Raw genomic sequence first — 15,452 nt, 5'->3', positions numbered from 1 at the left:
CGTCCTTTAAGTTAAAAACCAGGCCGAGAGAGAGGCCGGGGCGGGCGCAGACGCCAAGGCAGGTGGTATGGGTGTCCCGTTTGTCAGCTGTTGACCCTTTCAGGAGGCGGTGGCTCAATTTCTGTTACCGGACAGCTGTGGGTATCGTAGTCTGGATCTCAGAGATCCATGGGCAAACGTTTTATTAACTTTAGGTGTGCAATTCAGTGCCCTCGACTATAGGCAAGTAACAGCTGTTTCGGTGTTTCGGGATAGGCTTTCTTTCAGAAGCAATTAAAGACAGTTAAAATAGACATTCTTCATTGGTTTGAGGTTGTAATTCCGACTTTCACTTCTTCAGCCTCCAGTGTGCCTATTTGCCTAGGATCTGTCTGCCTACCTTTCTTGTTAGTTGCCTTAAGTTACTATTCCAGCTTGTAGAGGAAGATCCTAAGAAATAGGAATTCCAGGCTTTTGTAGTGAGGGTCGGGGGAAGGAACTTTCTGATAGTAAACTTTACTGCTTTGCTGAGTATTGCACATTATTTCGCCTCATGGGATACACATTACAGAAACGTGGCAAGTTAGGAGGTCTCTGAAAGGAAGTCCCTGTAGTCTAGGACAAGAGCAGCAAAGATTTAGAAAATAGCATTTACTTTCACCAGGGTTTGTCATTTAAATAATAATTCATTTATAAACAGAAGTTGGTTTTAGACTGTGTTACAAATTCTTTTTAATAGTTTTCCTAGGTTTTAATTCTGTTTTAATGGCAGAGATCTTATCTTTTGACTTTTGTGCCCTAGTTTCCTCCCCAATAAAACGAGAGAGTTACCTCAAAAAGCTAGGGAACTCCTTCAGTAGAGACTGAAGAAGGTATTTGAAAAAATAGTTTCTTTCTAATCCCTAAAATTGATTAAACGTTTGAGTGGGTGTGTTTAACAGGAATTCTAAACACTTGTCCTCGATTTGGAAAACTGCTACCTCTCTTTAATGCAGAGTAATTTTTCTCTGCTTCCCCATGTACAGTCTTACTTATAACAGTACTGCCTCCTAACTTGTTAAAGATACTCTTGCTCCTAGAGAACATATTTCAAACTTTGTGCTGTTGACCTTTCCTCTCTATTTTGTATCTCCTTGTTTCAACTTTATGCACTTTGATTGAGTAGATACTGTTGTCCTTCCTGCCTGTTGCTGGGAGCACTGCCAGAGTCCAGCTGGAAAGATGCTTGTTGGTAGTCTCGCTCTCTTAACATTTCTCGGTTAGTTTACACCATCTTCAGTTTGTGGAATTATCCACTCAGGTACTCACACTTTCTAACATCCTGATTATAAATACATCTCAAATATCTTTTCTGAAAAGTATATTTATTAAACACCCACTTCTATTTTGATTAATAACTGGCAGCCCATATGTCCTACCCTTTTAGATAACAATATGGAAGGAATTCTGAGTTTAGGACCTTCAGATTTGTCATAACAGCTAGTAAGAAGTCCCTAGAAGAGAGTTTGCTGATTGGTTTGTGTTTTCCAGATCACAAAACTTGTACAGCATATTACTTGCTTTCCCAGGGAACTTTTTTTATCACTTAGAAAGTTATAAGATTAGACCTATGTACTATAAACTGGGAGGCTTGAAATAGTGGAATTTTTTTTATTCTCTTCAGATATTAGAACTCAAAGTTCAAAACCAAGGTGCTCTCTCAGAAGGTATGGGACAGTGTGCTTCCTTGTTTTTCTGGCTTCTGAGTAACCCATGAAAAAGGACATTCTGCACTCAGCCTTTGCATATCACTCTCTCCTGCATATGGCCTTGAAAGGACATCAGTCTTTAATTTGGGATCATCCTAATCCACTATGATTTCATCTAAATATGTTTTCAAAGGCCCAAATATTTCCAAATAAGGTTCATTTACAAATACCGTGGCCTTTGACTTCAGCATATCTCTTTGGTGATATAATTCAACCCACAATGCAGTGGTAAACTAATCATTTACTATTACAATAAATAGAAGGTGACTCAAAATATTTGTAATAGAAGATAAAGTGTTCTCATGTCTACATGAGTGCAGTGGTACAGGTGTCCCCCTCCCCAATAAATTTCATTAAGTAAGTTTCATTTCAAAATATTCTTTCCATTTTGTTTGCAGAAATAATCTAACATAATTGAGTATTTTCAGTTCTGTATCCTGTTCTCATCATGTCAGCATAAAGATGTTTGTTATATATCTTAAGCAGTTGTTAATTATTGTCTTACTACTATCAGCATATTCTTGAAGTTTTATTTTTGTTAAATATACAAACAAAGGGATATAGCAAAGGAACCAGATGTAGTATTAGAGATCACTGTCTACAGTAAACAGAAGCATCATGCAGAGACCCCCTTTTGTGAAACAGTGTGGTCATGGATACAAGAGTAATGCCAGGAAAGCTGGGTTTGAAGATGGACATAGATATAGTGTTAGTTTTACTAAGTAAGTATATCTAAAGCAGTGTTCTCTACTGTATACACATAGGTGGTTTGCCTGGGTAGTGCATACACACACACCACACGTGGGCATGGTGCCTTTGGAGATATCAGATGATGGTGGGATGAGAAAAATAAGATGATTGCTGATTGATCCAGGTGCAGAGGCCATAGGGAGCTGTAGATGCATCTCAGTGCAGAGAGGCTGGCAACAAGTCCTGGAGACAGGAGCACTGGGATTTGGATCAGACTTTGCCAGACTGCTTGGGACTAAATCTCTGCTCTCCATAGGACCACTTGCACCTTCCTGGGAAAAATGTTTGATTGTTCATTTATAAGAAGGAATAAAAGTGTTGTCATTGAAGAATCAAGCTCCTATGTAAAGGACATTGAGTTTTACTGAGTTAGCTGTCGATTGTTTAGGGGAGGCAGGCGCTAAAGAGAAGAGGTAGGGAGAGAAACATGACCTGACTTTCTTACCTTGAGAGTCTTAGGAATGAAGTATTGAATGGGAATTACAACATGAGGATTTCATAAAAAGCAGGTTAATTTTAATTTTTAATCAGTTGGGTAGCATGTTCATGTCATAACAGTGGCTTTATACTGTGACAAGTGTTAGAGGTTGAATGGCTTTCTTGGAAGAAGTTGTAAGTTGTGAGGTTGCTGGGATGGGATAGAAGCTGTAGAGTGACAGCCTGTTTCCTTCTAAAATGACAGTCCCGGAAAAGAATCATGGCAGAAGCTTGAGACAGAGTAGTAGCCAGATGAGGGAGGAAATGCGTGATTGTGTGTGTTTGGGAGGTTGGTGAAACTTAACAGATGCTTGCCATACTTTCATATGTATGTTAAAAGGAACTACTAATTAAGTGTATTATGAAAATACACTTAAGTTTTGGAAGTAGAATCCCCTATTCATCTTTTCAGTAGTTATAATACAGCCATTGTTTAAAAGCTGGTGATTCTATATTGAACAGTGAGAAATTCTTCCTATGGATAGTGTTTTTAAGTATTCATTTACCCAGATTTGACACTATTTAGATTTGCAGTCTGTGCTACTTTGTGTGTTTTTCTTCCTTCCCTTAATACTTACAGGCACTGGCACTGCAAAGGTGAAGTTAGACATGAAGCTTTCTTTGACTGTCCTGTGGAGAAAATGGAATGTGCAGTCCCTGGGTAGAAACCGTTCTAGTCATATGAGGCACAGAAGAGTAAATGGGATCAGTCCTTAGGAAAGCTGAGGGAGAGGACAAGGACTAATTCTGGCAGAGAGGAAAGAATGAACATTGATAGGTTTTCAGTGTTGCTGGAACTTAGACTGCAAGATATTTGATTTGATGGCCTTGGTTTGTGAAGGATTCTGTAAGCCATGTTAGGATGGTCAAGGGAAAATAGACAGGAAAGTAGAAGGCCGGTGTTGAGTATTTCAGTGGTGGACCACTAGGAAAGAAAAATATATAGTAGAAGGCAAGGCGGTAGTTTTCTGAAGGATTGGAACTGAAATGAAGATTCGAAGGAATCCAAAATATGAATGAAAAATGAGGGAATCCCTTGGAAAAATGAGCATCAAGTCTGATTTCAAAAGCCTGGGTTTTGAAGTGGTTTGGCTTGTCAGCTTTTGGTTTTGAGATTGGGGTGCTCACTGAGTTTCAAGGAAAGAGGCTGCTTCATGAGAAAGGAGATCTCTCTCTCCCCTCCCTCCCTCCCTCCCACCCTTCTACCCCTCCGCCCCCACACACACGGGGTCAGGGTGAGAGTATGAATATAAATGTAAATATGTTCTAAATAAGGCTACAATATGAAGTGTTTCTTGGACTTAGTACCTCCAAAGATAACAGCCCCCAAAGCCAGTTTAGTCAGAACATGAGAGAGGAATAAAATTTAAACTCAATAGATAGAGACATCACATTCCTTTAAATTGTGAGCTAGGTGTGAGTTTGGGGCGCAGCAGTGCTTTTCTTTGAAACGCATGAATATTTTTAGTGGTGAATAAGAGCCTATGGTGATGGCTCAACCTGGTGCTTGCTGCACAAGCTTGAAGGCTGGAGTTGGGATCCGTAGTGCCCATGTTTAAAGCTCTGTGTGCTGGCATACCTGACAACCCTAACAGTGGGGAGATAGAGATAAGAGGATGCCTAGGGCTCGTTGGTTATCCAGGCCCCAGGCTGTAGGAATTGATCAGGTCCAGGTTCATAGGAGACCATGTCTCAAAACATAAAGTGGAGAGATTGAAGAGAATGCTTAGCATTGATGTCTGCCCTCCACATGCACATATGCAGCTGTACACGCATGAGCAGATGCCCCCGTATACATAACACACATAAATCCCGTCATGTATAGCGAATAGAGACTGAATGATTGAAAGGTCAGTCAGGTTTCTGCTTAGATCTGTAAGTGACCTAGAGATGATCTTAGTGTGTGAGCAGAAGTGCTGGATTGTTAGCAGGTGTGCCATCTAAGGAGAAGTCTGGAGTGCCATGTGTGTCCCTACTGTCTGTGCAGTCGATTCCCTGTGGACACTGAGGGACACCTGTGTTGCTGATTTAGAATAAGTATCTGAGAACTCACCTCAGCTTGTTTCGCCTTGTAGCTCCTGCCCCGACACACGTATATACGTATAAATAAATATTTCAACCTAATTGTAATTCTTTAACTAAAATGGACAGTTTCCCACTTTAATGTGCGTTTTCATATTGCCTTTCATTAATTTTGTCAGTAGGAATGGAGAAAAGAGTAAAATGTGCATTGCTAATTTCTGAGAAAATTGGCTATATATTTATCTGTTTTTTAGCATGACTATATGAAGGAAAAGGAAGGTTTTTCTGAAGATGAGGCGACTGAATCGGAGAAAAACCTTAAGTTTGGTGAAAGAGTTAGATGCCTTTCCCAAGGTTCCTGACAGCTATGTGGAGACATCAGCCAGTGGGGGAACAGGTGAGCTCAGTTCCGACTCTGATTCACTGATCACCAGCATGTGGGCACTGGCCAGGAGGAAGACCTCACCACTGGGTCTTTGTAACTGCTCGTCCTGTGCCCATTTGCTGCCCTCTGTGATCTGTGTTAACTCTAGCATCTGGCAGTGCCCGTGCCTCCAGCAGGGCTTATTAAAGTGTCAGTGAGCAGAGCAGTGCAGAGTGGCTTCCGTGCCATCCTGTTGTGCATTGTTCTCCATAAAAATTCTTATGTGTAAGTGAATTTGAAACTGGAGGGAGTTAGGAAAGGCTGCTGACACATCCTGTTCTGTTCTAGGTTGAGCAATGGTAAATGTTTGCTGTGTGAAAGTCTTTTTGAGTTTCATAGGACCCAGAGTGGAGTGAGAGCTAGTTAAGTTCTGTCTGCCATAGTTCTTCCATGAAAGAGGTGATTGGCATTTATATTGCTAGGTTTAATGTATTAATGATGTAAGTTTTTATGGTAAAAATGTTTAGAGTAACACTTGGTACAAATAAAGAGCATTTGTTAAATAAAGTAAGTGATGAAATCTATAAGAAAAATCTGTACCTATAGTATAAATACTTTGCTCTTTCTCCAAGGTGAATTAATATGGTGATATTTCATATGCTTTTGAAACTTCACTGGATAAAAAGTGTGTAATGAAGGCTGTATATAGCTCAGTTGATGGTGCTTGCCTACTCTGTGTGAAGCCCTGACTATGAACGCCAGCACCACATAAATAAATGGGCATTACCCAGGTAGCACATGACTGTAATCCCAGCACTTGGATATGGAGTTAGGATCTCAAGCTCAAGATCATTCTTGATTACATAGCCAGTTAGACTAGCCTGATTGAGGCTCTGATTCAAACAAACAAATAAAAAACAAACCAAAGTGTAATAAAATGGCTTGCGAGTTCTATTCCCATGATGGACTCTTACTAGTGAGAGAGTGCCAGTTCTTGTTGCACAAGCTGCCTTAAATATTGCTGTATGTATTTAGTGACTCTTTTTTACTAGTTTTTTACTTAATTTGCAGTAACAATATATGTTTAGGATATTGCAAAATAGATGAAAGTATTTTATGGCTTAGAGAGCTTATTTGGTGCAAGTTGTGTTATAAGCACGTGTGTATTCCTTAGGACATACCGAGGAGCCATTTGTAAGCTGGTGCCATCAGCAGCTTATTTTTGTTATCCTATCTGTGACTGCTGTGTAAACACACAAACCTTGTGCTGTGCAAACTGTGACAAGTCTGTCTCGTGAGAGGCGGTTGAACTGAGGACAAGTTTTTCCTCAGTGTGCAGATGTTTGCTCCTTAGGTTTCATTTCTGAGCTGTTTTAAAACACCTATAACATTTTAAGGTAAATTATTTATACTGTTTAATGTTCATGTTGGACACTCACTTTTAAGTTTAGTCCTGCTTAAGATAGCTGTTTACTTTTTTATTGTTTTAATTGTCTTTTGTTATTTTTGTTGAATTTCTCAGTTTCTCTAATAGCATTTACCACTATGGCTTTATTAACAATAATGGAATTCTCAGTGTATCAAGATACATGGATGAAGTATGAATACGAAGTAGACAAGGATTTTTCTAGGTAACTAACTTTTTCTTCTGGATATCTTTAGATTCACAGTTTTTAAAACAATATCTTTTAAAAATGTCCATTGCTTTGTTTTTGTTTTTCCTTAGTTTCGAAGAAATAGTACTGAAAAGTCTCATTAGTTGCTTGCATAAAGTGAAACATTTTAGAATCATTTAAATACTGATTAAATTCTAAAACAGGTTCAGTACGAACTTGTTTAAACAAAAGAAAAGATAAACACACAAAACAAAACAAAAAGCCTGGAAATATGCCTTAGCTGGGGATGTGGCAGTTATGTCTAAGCTGAGCTGAGTTTTGATATATATTACTTTAAACTTTGAAGACAAAGTACTAGGAGACGAAAGTAGCTTGACAGTAGTCACTCAGTTGGTTTATTAAATGTGTCTGATTATAGGCAGAGATGGGCTCACTTTTCCTTCATATCCTGGCTCTGCTAATGACTACACAATTCTGAGCATGTCACTGCATCTATGTGTGTGTGTGCTTTGACTTTCTGTTCTGTAAAGTAGAAATAATAAAATATGGAACTCTTCTCATGGGCTTGATGACCCAGATAACTCACAGTAACTCTTCATTGGGTCTTGGTCTATTCACCTGTACTGTTGCTCATCTGTTACTCAGAGTACCGGTGTCTTTTCAAGGACTTATTGCTGGTCTCTAAGGAATATCCACGTTGTTTGAAGCATGGTGGACTAGGAGCCTGGTTTCTTGATCCCCACCACTTGTTCCTTCAGCTCTCCCTGAACTGTATATATGGACTGACATCGAGTGGTTTGAGTTCCAGACAATTTTAAAACTGTGATTAAAAATTTTAATTCCTTTGAAAATAAATCATTCAAAGCAAAATGTTTTGATGGGAAGCACAGAATCGAGTATGTTCATGCTAGAGTCCATGTATTGGAGAAGGCATGCACATGCCTGCAGCAGCTAGCTAGTAGGCCACGTTTTAATTCACACTTAGGAAACTAAGGCAAGTCTCAGTAGTCTTGGACATTTAAACATTAGATACAACAGTCCTTTAAGGAAGTGGGGGTGGGTTATATAAAGCCCTCAAAGCACTCCCCCAGGAATGCACTTCTGCCAATAAGATTTCAAGATTATGAAACCTCCCTAAACACTACACAAGTCTACTGGGGACAGTTCTCACTCAAACCACCAAGTAATGAATTCTGGTATTTGAAAGTTAATTTTATATGAGCATAGTCATTTGAAAGCAAAGCATTGGTTGAATCTTGTTTAAAGGCCATGCAAAGCCGGCTTTAGTAGTACACATCTTTAATCCCAGCACCCAGGAGGCAATAACAGATGAATCTCTTGTGAGTTTCAGATCAGCCTGACCTACATAGTGAGTTCTAGGCCAGCCAGTGCTGCACAGTGAGAGCCTGTCTCGGAGGGAAAGGGCTGTAAATCCTTAAGTACCAGATGCTTCTCTGGTAGTGTGCAGTCATCTATCCTGACCCAGGCTCACTTTCTAAGCTGGCTCTCTCTGTTGGCTGAGTCTCTACCAGGCCGTGTATGCTTCACTGAACACCTGGAGCACCTCCTGTATAATTCCACTCCACAGTAAAGAAACAACATCAAAAGGTGCCAGCATAGTGTGTGATGGATAGTTTTGTGATAAATGGAAGAAAGAAACTTGGGATTGCTGCTTCTTGATTCAAGTTTCATGTCCTTAAAAGATGGTTGTGTCTGGTGTTTAGTCTGAGACTGTTGAAACAACCCTCATTTCTCAGGATTATTTACTGTGGAGTTGGTGTTAACAAAGGTGACTGTTCTAGGAGGAGCAGAAGTGTCTTTGAATAGTCACTAAGTAGAGCTTTTGGGGGCCAGAGGGATGGCTCAGCTGTGAAGACTTTGTATTCTTGCAGGGGTTTAGCATCCAGTTTCTCATACCCACGTCAGGCTGTTCACACGGAGAGAATGTTTTAAATGTTCTTGTTCTGATTTTAAGCGATGTAGGTGAAGTTCTAACTGTTGTGTTTTACAGTCTGAAATCTACAGTTTCATAGGTGAGTTGATTTATATTTCTGGTGTCTGGCTGATTGACAGGTACTGACAGCTGCCCTTTTCCCTTTCAGCAAGTTGCGAATCAACATAGACATTACCGTTGCCATGAAGTGTCACTGTGAGTACGCCTTTGCCACCGTTAGTCTATCAACCCAGCGACGCTTGTCTGCCCATGAAGAGATTTAACTTGGCCATGACTACAGTGTAAAGAAAATTTAGAGTTATGCTTTAGGGAGCCTGTCTCCTGTGTGGAGAGTCAGGTTTCCTACCCACACTCTACATTTCCCTGTTTTACCTGATCCTTTACATCTCTACCCTGCAGTTAAAGTGCAGGTGCAGTGTTTCTCTAAAATGAAGGTAGTAAGGTACCATGCCCCTCCTGCCCGCAGCCCTGCTCAGTTGTATTGATGAAAGTGGGAAGGTACCAATGTCTGATAGATTTTGCTTGAATCAGCAATGATGCTTTGCATGGAAATTGTTTTCTTGGAAAGTGGAAACCTGGATATGAACTACTTTTACCTTGCCAAAGGGATCAGTTGTGGGAGATTTCATCACAAAACAACAAAATCTCTTCACTTTTTAATTTTTCTTATGTTAATGTTTTAAGAGATAAAGAAATATATTGTAACTAAATTTTGAGTAGCACTGATCCCAAATGTATGCCGTATTTGAATATTTAAATACCATTGAAATGTTTGATTTTCAAAGTAAAATTTCACTTTTGATCTTTGTCTCAGATTTGCCTTACAATTTCTTTGAATCCTTAAAAATCATTCTTGTGATTAGTAGTGTTTTCAGCATCTTTAGTAAAGGCTAGTCAGCTTTGGAAAGGCCATCAGCTAGTTAACCTTACACTTTTTACCACATATCATCTATTTTTCAGAACAGAAAGTAGAAAAAACTTTTTTAAATCTTGGAATACTATCTACAGAAGCTTCATAAAAAAAAAAAAGCTTTAACTTTTGAACAAATGAAAGTCACATTACATATTTTGAGTTTTCTTTTCATCATCCCTGTTTTGTAGCAGGTAATAGTTTTGATTCGAGTACAAAGTGTAAAAACTTTGTTTTAATGCAGATGTTGGAGCAGATGTACTGGATTTAGCAGAGACCATGGTTGCTTCTGCAGATGGTCTGGCTTATGAACCAGTAAGTTTGATTTATGTGGTTTTTAAATGTTTGCTGAAAAGACTTTAGACATTTGCTCTTAGTTTTGTCTGATTTTTTTTTTTCATTTCAAAAATGGTCCAAACTAGAAATTTGTGATGGAAAAAATTCTAATATCAGAAGCTTGAGATCAGCACAGCTGGCGATGTGCGTCCTCTGGTGTCTGTTACATTTCAAGTCCCTGCTTTCATCAGGCCCTCCCTTCTTTGTGTTTGCCATAAGAATGGAGAGTGTGTATGCTATGTGCTCTTCACGACCTGTGCTACTCTCTTTCTCCGATCTTCCTCAGTGTAGACACATCTGAGCCTTCTGTACGTAGCTCTCTTATCGCAGTTTACGGAAGCTCATTGTGTTCACATTTTCTAATGTCCATACGAAGCTCAAGCTCTTCATCATGTGCTGACTCAGCACATGGCATGTTACAGGGTAGATGCCCTTGCAACGGTACCTGACCAGAACTAGCCCTAACACAGCTTCAGAATAAGCATGGTGGTCCACTGGCACCATAGCATGCGGCTTACCTGTTCATCTTTAAATTTGTTTCCTTATCATTAAGCAAACTTGCAGATTGTGGACTAAAGATGGAGGAAGAACTAAATTCATTGACTGGGTTGAAACAAGAAAAACTCATGGACTAGTTTTGATTGCTGAATTAACTTTAGTTTACAGCACAGAAATACATGTTTGTCTTTGATAAGTCCCTGCTTTCATCACTTTTGAGTCTGTGACAAAGTAGCTGTCAGAGACAGCCTGAGGCGGAGCTCTTTGCTTGGCTCATAGTGTCAGAGGGTTCAGGTTGTGGTTCCTTGGGCAGAACATCATGGATACTGGAATGTTTGGAAACTTCCATCCCATGGTGGACAGGTGACAAAGAGACAAAAAGAGGCCAGGACAAGACACCTAAGGTCAATATCCCAAAGTCCCTACCAGCCTAGTGGCTTTACTTCAACTTTCTGTAGGCTTCCACAGTGCACCATTAGCTGGGGTCCTGGGTTTTAACCTTAGGAACCTGAGGGGAACAGTTCATACTCATACCAGAAAGCACTCCTAAGGTAGGGATATTGACCGAAAAATACATAATTTATTATTGCTACTCTAATCCCCTGTTCTGATCTGTTTTTTCACTTGCAAAGTTTATTTTATGGTGATTTACATAGTGTTATGTTACATATAAGTTCAGAGATTGTTACATAAGTTAGAGTATGATCTGTAGATTCAGATGCAGACAGTTCCCATAGACACTGAGACACAGCATTTTATACTGTTTGCAGAATATTCGGTTCTGGTCCTTCTTCATAGCCCGTATGTGCATGTACTCATTTAGATACACATGTGGGTACATGTAGAGACCTGAGGTCAGCCTCTGGTGGTGTTGGGAAAGGTGCAGTCTACCACATTTTTTAAGATAAGAATCTCTTTCATTGTTCTGCAATTTAACCATTAGGTTGGCCAGTGAGTCTAAGGGACCTACCTGTGTGTTAGCTTGAGTGCTGGTTTACAGACATGTACTACATGTGCGGGTTTACAGACATGTACTACATGTGTGGGTTTACAGACATGTACTACATGTGTGGGTTTTTGCCCAGGTCAGAGTCCATTCTTCATGCTTGCAGAGCAAGCACTTTATCAATTGAGTATTCTCCCTGTGACCTTTATTCTCTACTATTAATAATTTTGTGGGTTTCATTTTCATTTTATAGGGAAAGTTTTGATGTTTCTTTTTTGGCAAAGGCATGTGGGTTTGTTTTGTGACCTTTTCCTATAAGGAAGAAAGGTTGTGGGTGCTTGAGTCTCATGGCTTTTGATGTGTCGTATCTGTCCACTTACCCCTGTGTGGTCCTTTCAGTTTTAGTTCAGTTTCAGTTTCAAAAATGTTGGGCTTGAGTGATTTTAATTCTTGAAATACCAGTTTTTGAGCTTCTGATTGACTGTCAGCTTTGCCAGTGACTATTCATAAGAAAATAGTTAATCATTAGTGAAGCTTCTTTGTGCTGTCTTTGAATAAAACATCACTGAAGATTAAATCATGAGTACTTGTTAGTGGTACTGTAAGTTTATGGTTTTGAAAAAACATTTACACTTGTGGTACATGAAAGCCGGGAGACCCGTGTGGCCGTGACAGTGTTCTCTTCTGTTACAGGCACTGTTTGACCTTTCACCACAGCAGAGAGAGTGGCAGAGGTAAAGTGTGAACAGTCCTCACCATAGAAATCTACACCACGGGGCTGGAGAGATGGCTCAGCGGTTAAGAGCACTGACTGCTCTTCCAGAGGTCCTGAGTTCAATTCCCAGTAACCACATGGTGGCTCACAACCATCTGTAATGAGATCTGGTGCCCTCTTCGGGCCTGCAACCACATATGCAGGCAGAATGCTATACATAAAATAAATAGAAATCTACACCACCTTTGTCGACCGGAAGATATGCATATGTTAAATGTTCTCATATATAAATAATCCGTATGACTTGAAAAACTATCAGATCTTAGGAAAGTCATACATAATCTTTTCTGAAGTATATTTGGAATCAAATAAATTTTAGGGTTTTTTATTTTAATTGACTTTTTAAGAACCTGTAACTATGAACGTATCTATGAACATTGCTTAGAATTTGGTATGACGATGCACACCTATAATCCGAGCATTTGGGAGCTCAAACTAGAAGATCATAAGCTTACCTTCCTAGGCTAATTAGTAGGTTCCAGGACATGCATTAAACATGGAAACTGTCTCAGAATAAAAAGTTAATTTTGACCTGGATAGCATAAAGGAAAAGCTTTCTCCTGGGAACCAATGAGTAGTGAGTAGGACAGGGGACTTCCTAGGAGCTTCCATGTTTCTGTGTGAACCTTTTGTTTCCAGTAACTTTCTTGGTATTGTCTGGAGTATAAGTAGGTCTGTCCCTGCATTTGTAATAAACTGATTCTCTGTTAAGTACTTTTCTCCTTTTTGTTTACAAATATGGTTTCTACTTGAGGTTACCTAATTTCAGATTATTACCAAAAAACTTACATAGGGTTTTTTTTTCCCCATCAGACGTTTTATTTTCTAATCCCTAGTTTACTTGAGTCTTTTTCTTTTAATTACCAATTCTCCTGGTTGGAAGAATCTTAATTTTGAAATTGAATATGGTTGAAGAAATGCAGTGAATAATTAGGGCTTTCTGGGTTTCCAGCACTTTTAACTAGAAAGCTCTATCTAGAGATGACGTACATTTCATCCAGAAATAATAAACTGAGAGTCAGGTTTGTGGTGTACACTTGTAACCCCAGTAATTACAAGAGACTGGGCAGGAGGATCTATAGTTCATAGCCAGCCTGGACTGCAAAACTTTGTCTCAAAAAGCTAAAACAAAACAACAGCAGCAGCAGCAACAGCAACAGCAACAACAAAACAGCCCAGAAGTACTAACATGAACTAACTCCTTTTTAACATTTTAAGATTTTTGTTTATATGTGTACGCTATGTTATGAACTCCCTGATGTGGGTACTGAGAACTGAATCTCAGTATTGAGGAGTAGTGGTGTGTGAGAACAAACTGCTTCTATTAAGAGTGAGGAGTCCATCTTATTGTGGGCTTTCTGCATACCTCATACAGCATTCACACTTGGTATTGGTTGGTGTGTTCAAAGCAGGTGTCTTGCAGTTTCCTCAGCCTCTGCCCTTCACCTTGAACTACAAGATTTATAAAACATGGGCGCTTTTAGTTTCTGTTGTTCTGAGCTCCAAATATTTTGTCTTTAGATGTAAATGTCTGGAGATGAGATCTGCTTTCTAGCTGCTTCTTACTTGTGTTCTGCTTCTAAATGGGTGCTCTCGTGTGAAGATCTGCATGGCCCTGCCTGCCACTTCCTGCCACTGAATACTAGAATGTTCCTTACCTTTTAGAATTGGCTCCCAGGTGGTAAACTTCATTAAATAATTAGGATCTCAATCTCTTTCTTTACAAACCCTAGACACAAAGCTTTGTGGGATGTCTGCTTTCTCTTTCTAGATTTAAAGTTTATTTCAAACTAAATTTATTGTATAAATTTGATTTGTAATTTAACAAAACAGGCCTGTTAACCCAGTATTCTAGATGGATAGTGCATAAATATTTTCTCTCATTTCTATATCTATACATTACTTTTACCATTGTGATGACATATGGTGCATTGTAAGATTAATATTTGTGTTTTTTAAGATCATATATTATGTGTTAAGTTTTTCTTTTCTACTTTCAAGTTTAATATTTTTTAGAGTAGTTTTAAGTTCACAGCAAAGGTGAGTGGATACTAGAGTTCCCATGTCTCTTCCCCTTATCAGCATCAAGTACCAAAGTGGCTTTGTTATCATAGTCAGTGAGTGCACGGACCCAAAGTTACCCAGGGTCTAGAGGTCACTGCTGAGCAAACAGTGGTGTAAGGTCATAGTCACCATTGTACCATCAAGAGCAAAACAGTTTTCACTGCCGTAAAATTTCTCTGTGTCCGTTCATGCTCCCCACTGTGTGCAGTGTTTATGCTCTGTGTCTCTGTTCATGCTCCCCACTGTGTGCAGTGTTTGTGCTTGCTCAGTTATGACTTGAGAGTTAATTATTTAAGATGGTGTTACAGGAAATGAGTCTAAACATTGCTTCTATTTTTCATTTTTAAGGTTTATTTTTTTCTCTGTATATGCTTGAAAATTTTTTAAGTTTTAGATTTATTTCTTTTATATGTATGAGTGTTTTGCTTGAGTCTATGTCTGGGTACCACGTATGTCCTAGAACTGGAGTTATGAACAGTTTTGAACATCACCAAGTGGGTGCTGGGAATCAAACCTGGGACCTCTGCTGGAACAAGAAGTACTTTTAACCATTTAGCCATTTCTTCAGTCTGCTGTGTATGCATGCTTTGCCGCATATATGTCTGTGCACCACCTGTGTATTTGGTGCTCTGAGAGGCAAGAAGGTTGGTTGCCACCACATGGGCGTTGGAAACTGAATCCAGGCCTTCTGGAAGAATAACCAATGGTCTTAACCACTGAACCATCTCTTCAGCCCTTTGGGCATTATTTTTAAATGCATCTTGGGTTTCTAGAATCTGTTGATTCTGCTTTAAAAGTTATATAATGACCATAATATTTTGCTTAGAATAGTCCTTTTGGAAAGAAGGCATTAGCTGATGTGCCATGACCTAGTTTGTGACGAGCCTTGAGATTGTATCTCAGTGATCTGTAGCCTCCAGCTCAGTACACTGCTGCTTGGCCTGCATTTAGTCTGTTCTTCATAATACAGCACTCGCCTGAGTGCTTGACAGGAGTAAACGTTTTGTACTTGG

The 15,452-nt window shown here is 39.4% G+C and overlaps 1 protein-coding gene across 6 annotated transcripts in view; it reads left to right on the top strand.

Moving 5' to 3' along the window:
- Ergic2 (ERGIC and golgi 2) overlaps nucleotides 1-15,452 on the top strand; it is a 36,168-nt gene that overhangs the window by 4,573 nt on the left and 16,143 nt on the right. For 2 of the 6 annotated variants that reach the window (XM_063285924.1, NM_001394930.1), the window contains exons 2-6: nucleotides 5,231-5,373; nucleotides 6,863-6,971; nucleotides 9,059-9,105; nucleotides 10,065-10,135; nucleotides 12,294-12,334. In XM_063285924.1, coding sequence (XP_063141994.1) covers nucleotides 5,268-5,373; nucleotides 6,863-6,971; nucleotides 9,059-9,105; nucleotides 10,065-10,135; nucleotides 12,294-12,334 — 374 coding nt within the window. In that variant the 5' untranslated portion in view covers nucleotides 5,231-5,267. Of the gene's footprint in view, nucleotides 1-1,144; nucleotides 1,280-5,230; nucleotides 5,374-6,862; nucleotides 6,972-9,058; nucleotides 9,192-10,064; nucleotides 10,136-12,293; nucleotides 12,335-15,452 lie in introns of those variants that run through there. The other 4 variants (XM_063285922.1, NR_172212.1, NM_001394931.1 and 1 more) reach the window with 4 other exon arrangements.

The sequence above is a fragment of the Rattus norvegicus genome, chromosome 4 (assembly GCF_036323735.1).
Source record: "Rattus norvegicus strain BN/NHsdMcwi chromosome 4, GRCr8, whole genome shotgun sequence".
Lineage (NCBI taxonomy): Eukaryota > Metazoa > Chordata > Mammalia > Rodentia > Muridae > Rattus > Rattus norvegicus.
The sequence above is the reverse complement of the archived record's forward strand: the minus strand, read 5'-3'. Positions and strand labels throughout refer to the sequence as shown.